At 40.9% G+C, this 18,244-nt stretch overlaps 1 protein-coding gene across 2 annotated transcripts in view; it reads right to left on the bottom strand.

Annotated features, from left to right (window-relative positions):
- Positions 1-18,244, bottom strand: part of PDGFD (platelet derived growth factor D) — a 216,857-nt gene that overhangs the window by 2,370 nt on the left and 196,243 nt on the right. For both annotated transcript variants that reach the window (XM_006774654.2, XM_006774653.2), the window contains exon 6: positions 6,005-6,219. In XM_006774654.2, coding sequence (XP_006774717.1) covers positions 6,005-6,219 — 215 coding nt within the window. The remainder of the gene's footprint in view (positions 1-6,004; positions 6,220-18,244) is intronic.

Genomic DNA, 18,244 nt, shown 5'->3' on the forward strand with positions numbered 1-18,244 from the left:
GCTGATAAGAAGAGAAAAATGAATTGGCAGACACTTTCCCAGACAAGACGGGAAAGCACTGTTTGAACAAAGTGGAAATTGGACTGCTTTGCTGACTGATCACAGGGCCGATGTTCAAAGCTTTCAGACCATGTAATAGTCTTAAGTTCAGCTACACAGCACTGCAAGAAGGCAGAGAGCAAAGCTGATCTGAGAGATGGTGGAAAGTTAAAAGAAAAATGAAGAGCTTTTATCTGAGATAGCAAACTGGCTAGTTATGGGTTATCTGGTCACCGTCAAAGGGAAGGAACCACTGAATTAATTACAGCCACTGCTGGACACTTGCTAATAGGAACCATCACAAAATGATTTCCTATTTTCCGAGCTGTGATTCACAGCTGCAAGCACACACACTGAAGTAAAAATTCAGTGAAGGGCAGTCAGCCATTAAGAAATGTGGGTGAAAGTGGAAATCTCAACTCCTCTTCACCACCTGCGAACACATGTGATGCCAGGGAAAGTTGACTTTTACTAAATGAAGGATGATGGCACACGTTGGTAGCTTTCATAACACTACACAAAGCCAAAAACGCTCAGTTTGCAAATTACCATATCACAAAAGATATTTAACTTTAGTGCCAATAAACCACCGAGTGAATCCTTGCCATAAAGCTATTACACTAATAAAACAATACCATGCAGAAAAGCTATCGGCTGAGTTGCCTTCTTGTTTATTGGGAATATATATTTTAAAAAGGTTGTTAAGGCCTTGTGACAGTTCTCAAATTAATGGCTGACATAGGAACACAAGTACATATTTCAGGAAAAATGCAATGTCTAAACCTGAATCATTAAGAGTTTATTTAAGATTCTCCCCCAACTTCTGAGGCAGCACTGTTCAGTACACATATAGTTTCTTATGTTAAGATTTAAAGAAAACAGTTCTTATTTTTGCTTCCATTTTGACTTTTTTCATGCTTAAAGACTATATGAAAAAATGTGCATAGAGTCAAGATTTTAACGGCTGGTAGTTGATTTTTCTGAAATCGAAGTGAGCACAGCAAAAATACTTTGAGAAGGGATAGCATTCTTTTCTACCTGGGTAAGTGCCCAGCTTGCAGCAGTAGTTGCAGCAGAGGCAGCCTTGCAATAGGAGAAGTGATTCCAAGTCACAAGACAGAGCATTCAATAAAAAAGACACGAATGATGAAAAGTTCAGCAACGTTTTGTTGACAAATTAAGTTTGAAGGTAATCAAAGGCTGGGAGCCTATAAAACTCATGAATTTTGAAAATCCAATCTTGATATCAGTGGACATTTACTTCTAATAGAAGTTTTCTGTGAACACACTGGGGTTGCTATGGGGTATACTTAAGTGCAGGTCCTTCCTTTACAAAACTAAGTAGTCAAATGAGCTCAGTGGTTAAGCATCAACCTATGAACCAGGAGGTCAAGGTTTGATTCTGATCTGGATACATTCTTGGGTTGTGAGCTGGATCCCCAGCAGAGGGCATCAGGAGGCAGCTGATCAATGATTCTCTCTCATCGTTGATGTTTCTATCTCTCTCTTCCGCTCCTTTCCTCTCTAAAATCAATAAAAAAATATTTTTAAATATCAGTCAAATGATTTTGATTTTAGAGAATCAGTGGCTACATGTTCAGCCGAGCCATTGCAGAAAACATGATGAAAGCCTAGCTGGGCACCAGATTTCAGAGTATGGCAATAGCGCTGAGACTCATTCTTGACACAGATGGGTCTTGTCTACCTGAGGAGCATCCTGCCCTAAGACAGGCTAATCTTTGGCAGGAAGGCGTGATGTGAAGCTAGATCTGCAAGGGAACGAATGAGCGCCTTCTGTAGTACTTCAGGGGAGTCCCTTCACTCACTAGGTGAGTTATCAGGGCTGTCAGAACTGAGGAAGCCAGAACAGGCTCAGAAAATTCCACTCACATCTGTTTTGTGCTTTTTAGTCTTGAGAGGCTTTCATTCCCTCAGTAGCCCCAGGAGCTAAGTAGCACAGGTGTTATTACTGATGAATTAACTTCTCCATAAACATTAACTGTTCCAGATTACATCTTTATTATTTTGCATTTACCTAGCACTTCAACCACCAATTTGTTTATTTTCCATACACAATTTCAGTAAGATGAGATTTGGGGGCTAGGAAAGAAGGTAACAGCGAATGGATAGCATGTAACTTCAGGTCTGTCTGGAACTCAACATTGTAGGTTATAAGTGAGGAAACCTGGGGCCCTGGGGGGTTTTACTTGGCTGGTCCCAGGTTGCCTCCCATGAGGTAGATCTGGAACCATAATCCAAAAAAACTGCCCTGGCTCTCAGGGGAAAACAGACACAGCCTGAAAAGAGCTGTCTTATGGCTTCAATCAAGAGGGAGAAAGGAAAAAAAAAAGAAAGAAAGACTAAAGGGAAGTCTATGTAAGCTCTAGAAATTATAGTTCCAGGAAAAAAATAGAGTAGAAACTCTGAAAAAAAATGTTTTTCTGTCTTCTTGGTCTTAATTTATAATTTTAGCTAAAAGTTTTTCAATAGCAAATACTTAGAGCATGTAAAAACTGAAAGTACTATTCTTTTAGTGCAATATTTTATTACCTGTAATTAATCCTCTGATTCATATATAGGTATATGCTTATATCTCTAACTCTTAAACTGTATTAGGAAGCAATTTTTAATATAAAATTCTACATTCAAATTAAAAGAATCCTGGAGAGTTATTTTTAATTCTGTGCAGAGACAAGAATGATCCTAGATGTTGTAAATGTGTCAGAAACAGGCTTGTGTGTTCAGTATGGTTGCTATTAGCCTTGTGCAGCTATTTACATTAATGTTAAGGTAAATAAAATGAAAATTTCAGTTTCTTGTGTGTGTGACATAGATTTGTAACCACATGTTGCTAGTAAGTACTATTTTGGACAGTGTAGATATGCAACAGTAGAATTTCTAAATATGAAACTAGAAATTCTACTAGTATAGGGTTACATCAGCTTTGTGACAAAATCATGAGAGAAAGGACAAAGAAAATTAATTTTTATCTTTCTCTCTCTGATGCTTCCTACCTTTTTAGCTGTTGACTGAATGGACATAGGAGACCACATGATGAAAAACAGTAAATGTTAATGAAAAAGCTCATCGAATTTCTAGGGAACATCCTACTCCTTCATTACCCATTATCGAGGGAAGATGAGAATTTATATATATAGCACCCTCTGTCTACACACTATGTTTTCTGGAACCTTCCCCATTTAAAAATCACTACCTAAGGTATCCTTTATATCCTATTTATTCCAAGAGGCATAGAATAGTTGTCAGGGAAAAGAAAAAATACTTTAACAGGATACCTAACAACCTTTGAGAACAGAAAATAAAAAGATGCTAACACCCTATTGCACTGGGAAGAACGCTAACCCCCTACAGCAGAAACAGCACAACCTTCCAACAAAGCAATGGTATTAGCTCCACTGAGAGCTTTAAAATGTCCGCATTTTATTCCTTAAACGCTGAGCATCGAAGTGTTTGTGGAGAGTCACACAGGCCTGCTTATGTGATGAGCTCCAGTCACCCGTAGGGGTGCTCATCTCTCACGGAAACTCATTTCACATCTCATCAGTTATAACCAGGCGCTGAGGAAACTGGGCTTTCCTGTCTCTGAGTTAAGAAAACAGACACAGAACTACCAGTTCAAGCAACCCCCGTCTCTGGAAGTGGAACGAGCCTGCTGCCCTTCCGTGGGTCACCCGGAAGAGTGATCACTGTGACATGTTTCAGGGGCATTTTAGGAGTTGGGGAGGGATAGGCCAGGCCTGTTAGTTCCAGGGGTGCAGTTACTGGCTGCGTGATGCTGCTGCCTGGTCCCTTTGTCCAGCACGTGGCCGAGTGATTTTGTGTAGAGCTCTGCAGTCTCCTAGAAGTGAACATATTGTGACACCGGCTTCAAAGAGATGCTTTAGACAGCAGTTTCAAAAGATGGCAACAGTGTCGACCTGTTTGTGTGACTGAACGAAGAGATCAAAGGCCTCCCCTTCCGATATTAATTGTTTACAGGAGTTTATAGGTAGCAGTGATTGTGTACAGAGACAAGAAAGGAACTAAGGACAGGACCCCGTCTGGGAGGCGAGAGTCCTTTTAGTGTGTATTTAACTCTGCCGTTTACGCAGTGAAGGATTTTAAAAATCCAGCTGTGCCTTGTAACTGAGCAGAGAGTCGAGATGAAAATAAAGCACTCCCCAAAACATCAAAGACTGGACCCGCGTGCTTTTCCTCACGGTTATGACTAGGTGGAGAGCCTGTCACTTCGAGGATTATTTCAACTCTGACCTGGTCATTGCACCCTGCATTCATCTTTAGGGTCCAGCTAAACATTGAGTTTCAGGCTCTTGAACTCCAGAACACTGTCCAATCTAGAGTTCATCAGGTCACACAAAAATAGAACACAATGCGCACTGATGACAGCATTCTCTGGCTATGAGGACTTTTTTTTTTTTTTCCTTTGAAAACTGTTTGGGTGGAGTAAGAAATTCTTGTGACTAAGAGGGTATGTTCCATGTAGGTCTGAAGAGTGTGTTTTCTCTGTGTAAGGTAAGCACGGCCAGTGGCCCGCAGCTCCCTGCATTTCCCAAGTGGAAAATGCTGCTTATGACACATCCATTTTCATTTGGCTCCAGAGTTACCGCCTAACTTAATATTATTGTTTTACTGTTAACAGGGTAACAAAAACACTTTTACAAAGCTGGAGATTTCATGTAGGGAGCACTGTCTATTTTTGTTTTTGTTTTGGCGGATACTGATAAAAAGCAACTCACACAATGATTCCTAAGAATACTGTTTGCTCCGCATTCTAGTTTATATTTTGAAACATGTTTCTGTTTTATGTTTCACATCTTGAAAAACTCATTTCATGTGCAAGACATTATTTGATCCCCAGAACTGCTCTGTAAGAGCTTAACTGATACCCTTCCTTAGTCCCATTTCACAGGTGTGAAAACTGAGTCTCTAAACTGTGGTGACTCACCTGTGCTCCCACAGTCAGGAAGTAATAAGGCTGATGTCAGTGTCAGGAGCAGCTCTGATTCCCCTAAGTGTACTCTTTGATGCACAATAACATGCTATGTCTTTTAAAAGAGACAGCACGGCGTTAATAGGAACAAGAACATAGACTCTGGGAGCAATGATCAGAGTGCAGGTCCTGGATCTATGATTCACCAACCGTGTCACACTGGTCAACTTACTGATCTTCTTAGGCCTCAGTTTATACCCCCCTCCCCGCCCCTTTACAGGCGTGTTGAGAAAATACTGAGTGAGTTAATGATTCCTTATAATAATATCTGGCACATTCTAAATACTTAAGAGAGTTTGCTTATATAATTATTATTAAAGGTTACTGCTCTCTCCTTACATTTTTGTTTTTCTTATTTATTTTAGCATAATTTCAGAGCTGATTCCCCAGGTACCATTCAGTAGTATTTAGGAAGAAAAAATTGTATTTCTAAAAGAGAACACTTTTATAATTACAGAATAAAAATGTCTCCGACGATGTATATTTTCTGACAAATCATTTGCTATCTTTGCATTGCTTCATTTTTAATCACTTGTTTGAATTAAAGTTTGGCTCTTAGCATTTTCTTAAAAGAATCTACATTTTGTAGTCAGATCCTTTAAATAAATAACATCATATTTCTACAAAGGAAGCCAAATAAGTTCTGAAATTACTTCACCATCCATTTGCTTATATACTTATCCTGTCAACCCAGGTGGTATACGATGAGGATTAGAAAAGAAGTCCCCTTTTTTTAGGATGAACTTAGATCCTCCCCCGGCACTTAGCTTGACAAATTTACCCTGAGTATTATTTTAGGTCCCAGTCATCACCCTGGCCGGGAGCCCTTTTGCAGGGAAAGAACTGACCAACTGTACCCAATGGTCCTGTCTTCTCCTCCCCGTGAATGACGTGCCTCTTGCAGCCGAACTGCTAAATGCGGCACTTCAACAAAGGCATTTGAACGTGACGTACCTCGTGATACTTCTTCACGGTTTTCCCCGAAGTGCACTTGCAGGACTTGCGGTTGACAGTGCCGCAGCCACAGTTCCCTCCGCAGCGCTGCACAAGGAGGCACCGCGGGAAGAAGACCACGCTGGTCAGCTTCAGCTCCTCTCGCAAGTTGACGGAGTAGTTCCTGGGAGTGCAGCTGTAACGCTTGGCGTCATCATTGAGCCTGTCCAGGTCCACTGTAAGAAACACACACTGTGTGAGCAAGTGCACGCTGTAAGCAAAAACACGCAGCATGTGTTTCGGGGAAAGGGGTTGAATATGTCTTTGGGATCTCCATTACTACTCCAAATATCACAGGTGAAAAGTCTCACTTTTCTTTCGATCCTACATGCCTTTCAAAAAAATAATTATCATCAACAACAAAGAAAAACCAAAAACCCTAAAAGACGTGGCTAAATCTATATATTGGTTCAAATTTCCTTGTATGTTTTCTAATGCAAAAAAAAAAAATTGTTCTGAGGTTAAAATAAGTAAATGGCCAGCAATTTGAAATAATTGACTTTATATTTTTTAAAAAATATATACTTTATTGATTTTAGAGAGGAAGGGAGAGGGAGCGAGAGATAGAATGATGAGAGAGAATCACTGATTGGCTGCCTCCTGCATGCCCCCTGCTGGGGATCGAGCCCGCAACCCAGGTATGTACCCTTGGCCAGAATTGAACCCAGGACCCTTCAGTCCGCAGGCTGAGGCTCTATCCATTGAGCCAAATCAGCTAGGGCTAATTGCCTTTATCTTTAAAAATTATTCTTTATTCTAAATAAATCCTAACTCTAAACTATTACTTAAATATAATTTGAATTATATCAGGGACAATCACTCTAATATGTTTAACCAGCAGTGAAAGCTTTCAGGTCAAGGTGAGAAAGGAAAAGGTTTTAGCTTATTTCAACTCAAAGGTCAAAGAAAATGGCATTTGGGGGCTGTGAATCTGATGCATATTTGTGCATCGGGTCCTAGATGGCAGTACAGCTTAGTGGTTAAGTCTTGGGCTGTGCAGGAAAGCTCAGCTGCCTTCACATCATGGCTCTGCCTCCTTAACTGCTCTGAATCTCCGCTGCCTCATCTATAAAATGTAAATAGCATAGCTACCTATTTCACAGCAATATTTGAAAGATTGACTCTAGTGTGCATGATACCCAATACTGCTTATTATTGTGCATTTTGATTAATTTTGACTTTATTTTCTTTTAAAGGCAAATGGTCAAAAATGAAAATTTTAAAAAATCAGGCGTTTATTCTCTATTTCTTTCTTTTGGCTGTTACTCTATACACATGATTGTCAGGGGGTATGGTTACGGGGTCTTCTATGAATGAAGAGCATCATCCTATATTTTCACATTTTAGTCACAAAGATGTATAGGAATTACATTTGTCTTATATTATATAAATTGCATTTTAACTAGTGGTTTCAAAATCCATCCAGTCCTCCATCCACCTGACATGCAAATCCTTGACTGTTGAGCACATACATGACCATGTCCTCAGGAGAAAGTTCCTTGTCTGCCCGAGTTCCACACCATTGCCTAGTGCACGTCCTTTGTCACCACAGAGGCCACCACAGGAGGGTTCCCTCTAATGCCAGTTGGGTATCATCAGGCTGACCCTGGACTCTGGCCCCAAGGAGTCTTAGTCGCAAACCAAAACTGCTTGAGGAGCAGTAGAGAGTTCTTTGGGGGCAGAGGTTCAAGGCTAAGGATGCTGTCAGTAGACTACATCTGAAGGAAACCAAAAGAAGGCACTAGTGGGTGAAGGCACTTAACCCCATGAAGTCAGCTGACAGACTGGCCAGATGGCCACATGACCTCGGGAATAAAGAACTCAATGGGAATTGAATCGGTGCCCTGCCCTGAGTGCCTTTCATATGTGCAACTACGCTTGATTCTCAAGGACAGAGGTATTTCCCCAACTTTAATATGCTGAGCCCAGGACATGTGGGGGCTGAATACATGCCAAATAATTACTAGGCATAACTTATTGCTGGTTTTCTTTTCTTCCTTTGTAAAGACATCAGAAGTTTAGCTACAATCAATCCAGATTTGAATTGAATGAACTCTGTCTTGGGAAAGGAACCATTTTATTGCTGCTAAAGCCCTGTAAATAACTGCAAGCAAAGCAGGAAGGATTACATAAATGGATTAAGAAGTGCAGCAATCATCCATTACAAGTGTCATCCTGATAGAAATGCTGATGCTGGCCTGTGCATTGCTGCGCCTGTGGACAGGGCTGACGCAGAGGGCCCACTCTGCCGCTTGGGATAACGGAAATATTTTGTGTCTAACATCGCGGAGGAAAGAGGTGCAATTAGCAATAAGAGGCTGTGATGTGCGGGAAGGCAGGGAGGGAGAGGTGGGAAGTAACAGTACTGAGTCTCTCTGTAGGTCAGCCCTCTGCTAGGCACCTTACGCATATGCTTCTGTTTCCTTCTCCCCCAGGCTTTTGAGGTGGGTATAACTTACCCAAAGTGAATAGTAAGTGGGAAAAGTGGAATGGAAACCTTTTTCCCTTTTGCTCTATACTCTGTCAGTAAGCCGGATGGGGGAATGAGAGGTACCCCATAGCTGAAGGAAGGACACCCCCACCTCCCGCTGTACCCAGCTTTTCTGTAGGCTGCTGTACTAGGACTGGGGTGTTGAATGCTTCCTCCTTATCTCTAGAATGTTTCCAAGACAAATTACAGTGCTTTCCCTATAGAAATGTAGCTGAACCCCCAAGTGCCCTCTACAAACCAGAATAGAGTATGCACGTCTTACTTGCCTTAAAACACAACTCTCTGCTCATTGTCTAAGTTTACTGACTGCCCTGGGTACTTCCGTTTCTTATCCGTCATGAAGAGACTTAGGTGCTGCCAGTTTTATGCATCCACTCCCTAAGGTGACTAAGAACCGAGGCGGCCCAGTGTGACTGCTGTAGAGTCCAGCTGCCCTGCTTATCAGGGGATGGAAACCACCAAGGCGCTCAATTTAGAACTAGAACTAAAAGGTTCTTCTGACCGGATACAAGTAACTTCAAAGCAAGAGTGCAGACTCTGCAGGGGGTACTGAGTTTCTAGTCAAGGGAGACTGATCAGCAGTGCAGCAGAGCAGAGAGCCAGACCAGGGGCTGAGAGCAATGATCACTTCCGGTGGAAGGTACTTCGGTGGGAAGGGGGCGGTGGTGTGAGCCTGCTGGGAGGGAGGGAGGCCAAGAGGTACAGATCCAGAGAGAGGGGCTGCCCTTTCCTTTCCTGTTCAGTCTCCATGGCGGGACAGTATAGGGCAGCAAGGGTGTTCCAATGAGAATTCAAAGGCACATTACTTTCATGCGACTTCCCTAGTTCCCCCAGGTGTACATAATGTTATAATTCCTCTCTTGCTGTCCTTTTGAATTTGAGTCTTTTTGCCGTTGCTTGGCTCTTCAATGTCAGGTAAGATGTGGGGCTGTGCCCAGCCAGCATGGCTCAGTGATTGAGTGTGGACCTATGAACCAGGAGGTTCGATTCCCAGTTAAGGTACATGCGCGGGTTGCGGGCTTGATCCCCAGTTGGGAGCACGCAGGAGGCAACTGATCAATGATTCTCTCTCATCATTGATGTTTCTATTTCTCTCTCCTCGCTTCTTCTCTGAAATCAGTAAAAAAAAAAAAAAAAATTATTTGGGGCTGTGCACTGACAATATGTTGGAAGGGCTGAAAGGTTTCACTGCCCTCAAGGGCTTCCTCTGGACACGTGAATCCAATACGGGGCCCTGCACAGCGCAGCAGGAGCACCCTTCCATCTGCAGCCCTGCCCTGAAAGCATAGCCCAGTCACAGATTCTCCTTGGGCTGTGATAAGAGCTCTGGGCTCCGAGCATTGGGGAGGGAATGAATAAAACAATGGTATATAGGAGAAGGCACACCCTTGTTCAGTGTCTAGTCCAGGGGTGGGCAAACTTTTTGACTCGAGGGCCACAATGGGTTCTTAAACTGGACCGGAGGGCCGGAACAAAAGCATGGATGGAGTGTTTGTGTAAACTAATATAAATTCAAAATAAATATCATTACATAAAAGGGTACGCTCTTTTTTTTCAATAGTTTTATTCATTTCAAACGGGCCAGATCCGGCCCGCGGGCCATAGCTTGCCCATGGCTGGGACTCTAATTCATGAGGGTTTAGGTGTGGAAGAAAGGAGAGTCAGCCTGCTGTTTTTGATTCTGACCATCTATATGCCTAAGTACCAGGTATCATGAAAAGTTCTGCACATGGATGATTGCATGAAATCCGCAAATACACTATGGATTCAATACTGTTATTGCTCTTATTTTTAGAGTTGAAGGAATCGAGCTTTTGGAAGGTTAAGAACAAAACTTGTCCAAAGCCACACAGTCAGTGGTAGAGCCAGGGTTTGAATCCAGGTTTTTTCATGCCTCTTCCATGTCTGAGCCTCAGTCTGAAGATTTCAAGGAGGATGTTAAGAGCAGCTTCCATAAGCCATGCTGGAGCCTTCCTTGGAGAGGACACTCAGTGTCCAAACACCCTGGCTTTCTGGGTGTGCTGATAGGCACTAACCTGCCATTTTCAAGCTGTTGTCAATTACATATACCCAAGCAGATTCTCCCATGCACACATCTCCACCTACCAGATTATACTGGAAGAGTTCACCATGTTCTGGCTAATAAACCAGGCAAATGTAAGAGAGCCTCTTTTTTTCTTTGATATTGAGCAACCAATATAATTCATTTCACCTTTTTCACCTGAATTGAGGGGACTTTTGTCTATTCATGATCTTCATTTTGTTTTATCATTTTCTTTATTTAGATGTTTCTCTTCCACTAAAGCATAAGACTTTAGGAAGCAGAGAGTTAATTGTCTTTTTATACCATCTGTCCTAGTGCTCTGCCCCCAGGGGAAGGACCAAATATAGGTCATTTAAGTCCACCTCTTCTAAAACCGTTTGGTTTCAACAATTAGAAGCAGGGTACTGTTGAAGGAAACACATAATTTTGAGTCTAAGCATGTGGGTCATTTTAGGATATCTGAAATAATCAATTAAAACCAATAAAAAATAACCTTAAGTCATTAAGCACCCCCTGGACAATTGTTTCTGATTTTCTGTAAATATCTATCTTTTGTGACTCCGAATGAAAACCCAGAAACTTAAAATCAATATTAGAAAGCCCTGGCCAGGTGGCTGAGTTAGTTGGAGTGTCATCCCATACACCAAAAGGTTGCCGGTTTGATTCCTGGTCAGGGAACATATCTAGGTCATGGATTCAGTCCACAGTTGGGGCACATAGAGAGGCAACTGATTGATGTTCTTCTCTCATATCAATGTTTCTCTCTCTGTCTAAAAATCAATAATAAAAAATACATATCCTTGGGTGAGGATTAATATATATCTACACTAACAAAAGAAAAACATGCAAATTAACCATACCTTTGCTATGCCTTAAGCCATGCCCACCAGCCAATCAGAGCGACTGTATGCAAATTAACCCAACCAAGATGGCGGCCAGCAGCCACGGAGCTGGAGCAAGCAGGAGGCTTGGTTGCTCCAGTGATGGAGGAAGCCAAGCTTCCCACATGCCACGGCCGGGCCGGCTCTGAGCTCCACTCAAGGCAACAAAGTTTCAATTATAGAACATAAATAAACCCCAGATACCTGCTTTCAGCCGGCTGTGGCCACAGAGCTTGAGTGAGCAGGAAGCTTGGGTTGCCCCTGCGATGGAGGAAGCCAAGCTTCCTGCCCACCCTGGCTGGCTCTGAGCTCCACTCAAGGCTACAAAGTTTCAATTATAGAAGGTAAATAAATGCCAGAATAAAAAAAGAAAAAAAGGAGAGGCTGGGAGCTTCCGTCGCCGGGGGCTTGGCCAGCCTGAAAAAGGCTCTCAGCCCCTCACCCAGGCTGGCCAGGCACCCTGATCTGGGACCCCCTTCAGGGCAAACCAACCAGCCCCCAGCCGTGCACCAGGCCTCTATCCTATATAATAAAAGGGTAATATGCAAATTGACCCTAACAGCAGACCGACTGGGAATGACTGGTCACTATGACACACACTGACCACCAGGGGGCAGATGCTCAATGCAGAGCTGTCCCCTGGTGATCAGTGTGCTCCCACAGGGGGAGCTCTGCTCAGCCACAAGCCAGGCTGATGGCTGCTAGCACAGCGGTGGTGGCGGGAGCCTCTCCCGCCTCCTCAGCAGCACTAAGGATGTCGAACTGCAGCTTAGGTCTCCTCCCTGCTGGTAAGTGGACATCCCCCGAGGGGCCCAAGACTGCAAGAGGGCATAGGCCGGGCTGAGGGACTCCCTCCCCCTGAGGGCACAGATTTTTGTGCACCCAGCCTCTAGTATATATATAAATGACTTGAGAAAGTCTTAGCCATGTATAGCCCCACTAAACAATCCAGATTTTCTTTGCAAGGAATAGGTACTCAACGACTACTATCTGAACAAATCAAACTAATGATTGTGTTAGGTTAGACTCAAGAAACTGGGGTTCCCTAATTATGATGCATGAAGATGATTGTCCCAAGATCCATGGGATCTAGAAGCAGTGCTACACAGGGTAGAGGATGGCATCAAGAAGGCTGGTCCCTCACACATATCTCAAACTGCTCAGGAATATGTCCTTTGCCAAATGGAAAATGATGTCACAATCTGTCATGTAAAGGGCTCCCATTTTGACGTTGATGTTACAACACTGCATTTATGGTGCTGAGGGTGGGGGTGAGAGGTAATGGGAATGTATAAATAATTGCAGGATTTTTATGTCAAGCAACTAGAGGAGCTCAGCCTTTTTCAAGGTTCATAAATTCCCCAGAAGTCATCATCTTTATGGACATTACAACCTAACTCTAATTCTCTATAAATCTACACACAATTGTGAAAACTGTTTTCACATTTCAATCCCAATTTAGAAGTGCAAGTAAATCCGGAATGAACAACTACTTTATAATTTTCAGTGAGGGAATATCAAAATATTTTAAACTTAAAATGTTAAATTCCATGGCTTCATTTGCTGGTTTAATTTCTAAATGGAAACATTTATCACTTGTATTATAGAAATCAACCTAAATAATATTAAAAAGTTCCCAATTAGATAATCCCTAATTTTCAGGGTTTAAAAACATTGTTAAGCAATGAGTGAATGGGAATTTATTGAGTACCTACTATGTGCCTGGCCCTGTGTGGGCTGCTTTCACAAACCCCAGTATCATCAAATTCTCATAACTAAACCCATTTGATAGTGGAAACTGAGATGCAGAAGTTAAGTGACTTGTCTAAAGTCACTGGAGATATGATTCAGGCATTTGACAAATATGTGCTGAAAATGAATGGAGGAGTGCATGAATATCTGCAAGGCACTGAATTGGGCATGAAAGCAGCTCACACCATCAAAAGGTAACTCTCTGAACTATAGGAACTCATGACCTGGGGGGATGTATAAAGTACATCTAAGAAACGAAAAATGAGAAAACAAGTTAGGAGATGAAAAGAATCGAGGAGATTTTATGGTACATGTCCCTCTTTCTTTCATTTACTAGAAGATGACTAGTCTCTGAACTTTAAAAGCCATTGAGTTTCCCACAGCATGGAATTTGCAGCCAAGAAACCTAGATTAATGTCATGGTTCTTTACACTTTGCAGTTGTTGCAGAAAGTTTCTGAATTTGTTTATTTTACATGTAAAATGGGAATAAGAATACTCTCCTGCTAAGGAATTTAGTCAGATTGAGTTAGTTAAGAGTGTTTGAAGCATAGGTCCAAACCCCAGCTCTCAGTAGGAATACCCCACATTATTGTTGAAATGAGTAAAATAGATCAATGTGGTAAGGGTAAGAATGGCATCACCCCAACAGCTGAGATTCTGCAACTGGTGATCACTAAGAAAAGGAAGGTCATGTCCATCTTGATCTAAATGTCAGAAGGCAATGATTGTGTATTCAGCTTCATTTCATGGGCCTTAGCACAGTCCTCTACAAGTAAAGGCACTTAATGAGCCAGCTCTCCTCACACCAGCAGTGTCAGCATAGAGAGTGCTCTCGGAAGGGTGGCTTTCTTCTCAAGTCCCTTTGGGTGGCAAGAAAAAAAGATGATGGGGGGAGAGTTCCCCATGTTTCACAGAAAACAAGGGCACAGGACCCACAGGCAAACCTATTCATTGTTAACAAGAGTGACTGTGTGGAAAAGGCACATTTGCCTACTCAGACACAAAAGGTTACTTACGGTTTTCCACCACCAAATGGATTTTTTTCTAAGCAATTTGCACGTGAATCATAAGCCTAGATGGGAGGAATAATTGTGATGATGACAGTGAGGTTAGGATCCCCATGATGATGGACAGTGTTGACTAGGTATTCCATGCTGAATTGGTAATGGGAGGAGCTAAGATTTTCTTCAAACATTTCATGCCTGTGTCCTCCTAGACACGTGCAATATGATACACAAGTGTACGGTTTTAGTAATGTTTCCTGGAAAACTGAATGAGTGATGAATCTAGATACTTACAAATCATATGGATCATAAACAGTGCCTACAGTATAAAAAGGAAAGATTTGTAAAGGAAACATCCAGCAAGCAAAATGGTGCCAGAGTGTTACTGGGTAAATAATATCATAGAAAAGTTTAATATGTACTTGGTGATCATATTGTAAACTTTTAATGAGTGTACTGGTATGTGGATACTTAAATCTGACAATATTCGTATACTCTGCAGGAGGGAAGAGAGCGGAGGGGTTCACAGAAAAATCTTGCTTTTTTAATATTTACGTTTGTATTCGAAAGTAATAATAGTAGCTATCATCTATTGAGGGTGCACTAGGTGTTATATATTCTGCTGTTATCAATCCTAACACAACTTTGTGAAGTGGTTGTAGTTAGAGATACTTAAATTGCAGAAAACAGAAGCTCGGGATCTATACTTGACTTCGTCAAGGCCACTAGTCTTAGGATTTGAGTTAGAATTTTATGCCAAGTTTAAATGACAAGGAATTCCATGCTCTTCCCACTATAGCATTCTTTCTTTTACTCTATTTCTATCAAATTTGTGGGAAAGAACTTTAATATTGATAAAGAAAGCTTTCACTTGGTGCATACCATATGGTTCAGGAAATTCAATGAAGGTAACCCTCATTCAACATGAGAACTTAGAAAAATAAACCCATTTTGATTGAATGTGCCCAGTACCTCAGTTTATTTGATGTACAGATAGACAGCTACAGAAGAATGATATCTCAAGACTGACTTATCAGATTCATCACAGTGTCAGCCAAGGGCTTTCTGAAAATTCTTACACAGATCTCAAACAGGCAGTTAAAGTTACAGACATTCCACCTGTGGTGGCTTCGGCTTGTTTCTAAACTATGTTCACATCTTAATGCACTCAGAAATTTCTTACCACTGAATACATCACTATCGAAAACTCGTATCTTCTTGGTTAGCATACAAGGGCATAACACAGCAGAAATAGCTGTAAAGACTAATTTAAAAATAAAAGGTATTCTGACCTGAGAGAACTCAGAACTATTTCAAACATTTTGGTACACAGCACATTTATTTTATTTAATCCTCAGTTATTTATTTATGAGTAAATAGATTGCAAATTAAAGCGTTGAGTGTTTTAGATTTTAGAGAGAAATCATATAATTAGGTCTGGATTTATAACTGTCTTTGAGTTACACCATCTATTTAGGATCTGTAAAAATCATATGTTTCAAACTCCATCATTTGGAATCAATTACTATCAATATATTTGATCCATTCAATATTAAAATACTGATTTTTAAAAAGAGGATTCATCAATTTTGACACATAAAATAGAAACTAATTTTTAAGCATAATTATAGTTCGGAACTACTAATATGGACTGCATCAACAATCATCTCCATATTTTTATCCAACACTTAAACTGTGAAGACACTCTTCCCCCTTGCTATTATATATTTTGAACTTTTCTATGCTAAACACTCATTCTGGAAAATCAAGTTCTCCTGGAATAAGTAAAAGAACAGATCTCACATTCTTCATCTCTATAAATTGCTTCTCAAGAAATTCCCAGTCTAGTAGAGCTTAAGGCCAATCATTTAATTTAGAATGCCAAATTTCACACTATGATCTTGAGTATAGAAACACTGGCCTTAAATTTAAAGGTACATGTTTTATAGCCCATCACAGAATAATTTCAGTTAAACTTCAGTGATCACACAATGATTCAAAGGTTAATTGCATAGCTTTTAGAATATCCATATGATTTTTTTTACTAATTACATGCAAATCTGTGGTAATATCAGCATTGGCAGAGTAAGTAGATGAAACTTGAACTTGACAAAAAATTTTAAAACTTCTGAGCAGTTTTGAGGTTGAAGGCATGTGGTTGAAATTATTGGCAAAAAATTGGGTTTTGAAACTATAGTTATCTACAGATTTCAATTATCCATAGTACTTTTTCTCCATTACCACCTAGAAAACTTAAAGTTGAATATATTAACTTGTAATATTATCTTCAGTCAGAAATTCTTATAGACAAGTTGGAGCTTATCTATTTCTTGTGAATATTTTAAAAAGTAAATCTTATGCGATGAATTTCTGGCTTCAATACTTGACAGAGTTATATGTGTCTTTTCTCTCCCTCTTCTCCCCAAATTTTTACTGTTCTCTTTCTTCCCATTTTCAACTCTCTACTTAAAGAGACCTAAAAATTCACTGTCACCTAATCTCCCTTCAAAAAAAGCGATAGAAGCAAAGCATAACATTTAATTTTGAACATTAACTCTTTCTACCTCATTCATAAGTTCTTCACCTAGTTTTGGTGTTTTGTTGTAGAATTTACAAAGCTCTGTGTTTGATCCTTTGACAATGAAGTGTCATTTTAGAATCTTGCTCATTGGTGTCAAGAAAAATGCCACTTTTGATCAGTTTGGACAAATCCAAAGAATAGATATTTAATAGATATTCATAAATGATGTTTGCTTCTGCACAACATCATTAACAGTTACCATTCTGATAACAGGTAACCTTTCACGGATCCTATAAAGTTCACATTCTATTTGATACCTAATGATACCACTAGGTATCTAGTTTTTCCATTTTCACTCTTGACTCACTTCTCCCTTTCTTATACATCAGGATAGAAACCACAAATTCGTATTTTTAAGTTCCAGAAGCTGAAACTAGCAGCTGAAATATTAAACCTGACTTCCTTTGCTGTGACACATGCAGGTGGTTCAGCATCAGTGGAACGATAAACAATTAAATCAGCACATTTATACAAGTGCAGAGGCTGTGGTGACTTGCCAATGTTAAATGAAACGGTACAGATCTGCCTCAGGACCGTTTTAAACAAGTGATTAAGAAATGGAGTCTAAGCCAACTGGGGAGAGAAATGTTTACTCTGTCAGAAAAAAAAAAGTAGAATGTCACCTTGAATGCTCTTCTGAAGTTATTTCGGCAACCAAAGGCATTTTTTAAAAACATCCTCACCCCAGTATATGTTTACTGATTTTAGAGAGATAGGAAGGGAGAGGGGGAGAAAAAAAGAGGGAAGAAAGGAGAGAGAGAGAAAGAGAAAGAGAGACAGAGAACCATCAGTTGCCTCCTGAATGCATCCTGACTGGGGATGGAACCCACAACCTAGATATATGTCCTGACCGAAAATCGAACTGGCAACCTTTTTGGTGTATGGGATGACACTCCAATCAACTGAACCACCGGGCTGGGGCAAAGGCATTCTTCATAAATCTATAATCCTTAGTATATGGGGTAGGTTTCTATAAATGTTAGACATATACTAATGCTGGATTATTAATATCATCAATATCACAAACAGTAATTGAACATCTGAAATGTATCAGAGCCTGTGCCAAGTGCTGGAGACATGGGATGAACAATTTCCAAAGCCGTGGCTCTCCACCATGGCTTCCTCTAATGACCAACCTCAACTCCTAGCAGCCACCAAATAACATCCACCCCGTGCCACCTTCAGAGATTCTGAGTTAGTGAGTCTGAGATGGGACTAGGCATTTGTTGTTTTTTTAAAGATCCTCAGGTGATTCAATGTTAAGCTAGAGTTGATGCCCTTAAGTCAGAGGATTTCATGTTCCCTTTAACATACAATAACAATGCAGTAGTAGGACATATAAGGGCTGTGGTTTCCCAAGTACTCTAAACTTTTTTTTGGTGGTGGGGGGGGGGGCGGCGGATGGGGCCCACCGGGAGGGGACCCAGGAGAAGAAAGGCCTTACCA

Source organism: Myotis davidii, unplaced genomic scaffold (genome assembly GCF_000327345.1).
Source record: "Myotis davidii unplaced genomic scaffold, ASM32734v1 scaffold468, whole genome shotgun sequence".
Taxonomy (NCBI): domain Eukaryota; kingdom Metazoa; phylum Chordata; class Mammalia; order Chiroptera; family Vespertilionidae; genus Myotis; species Myotis davidii.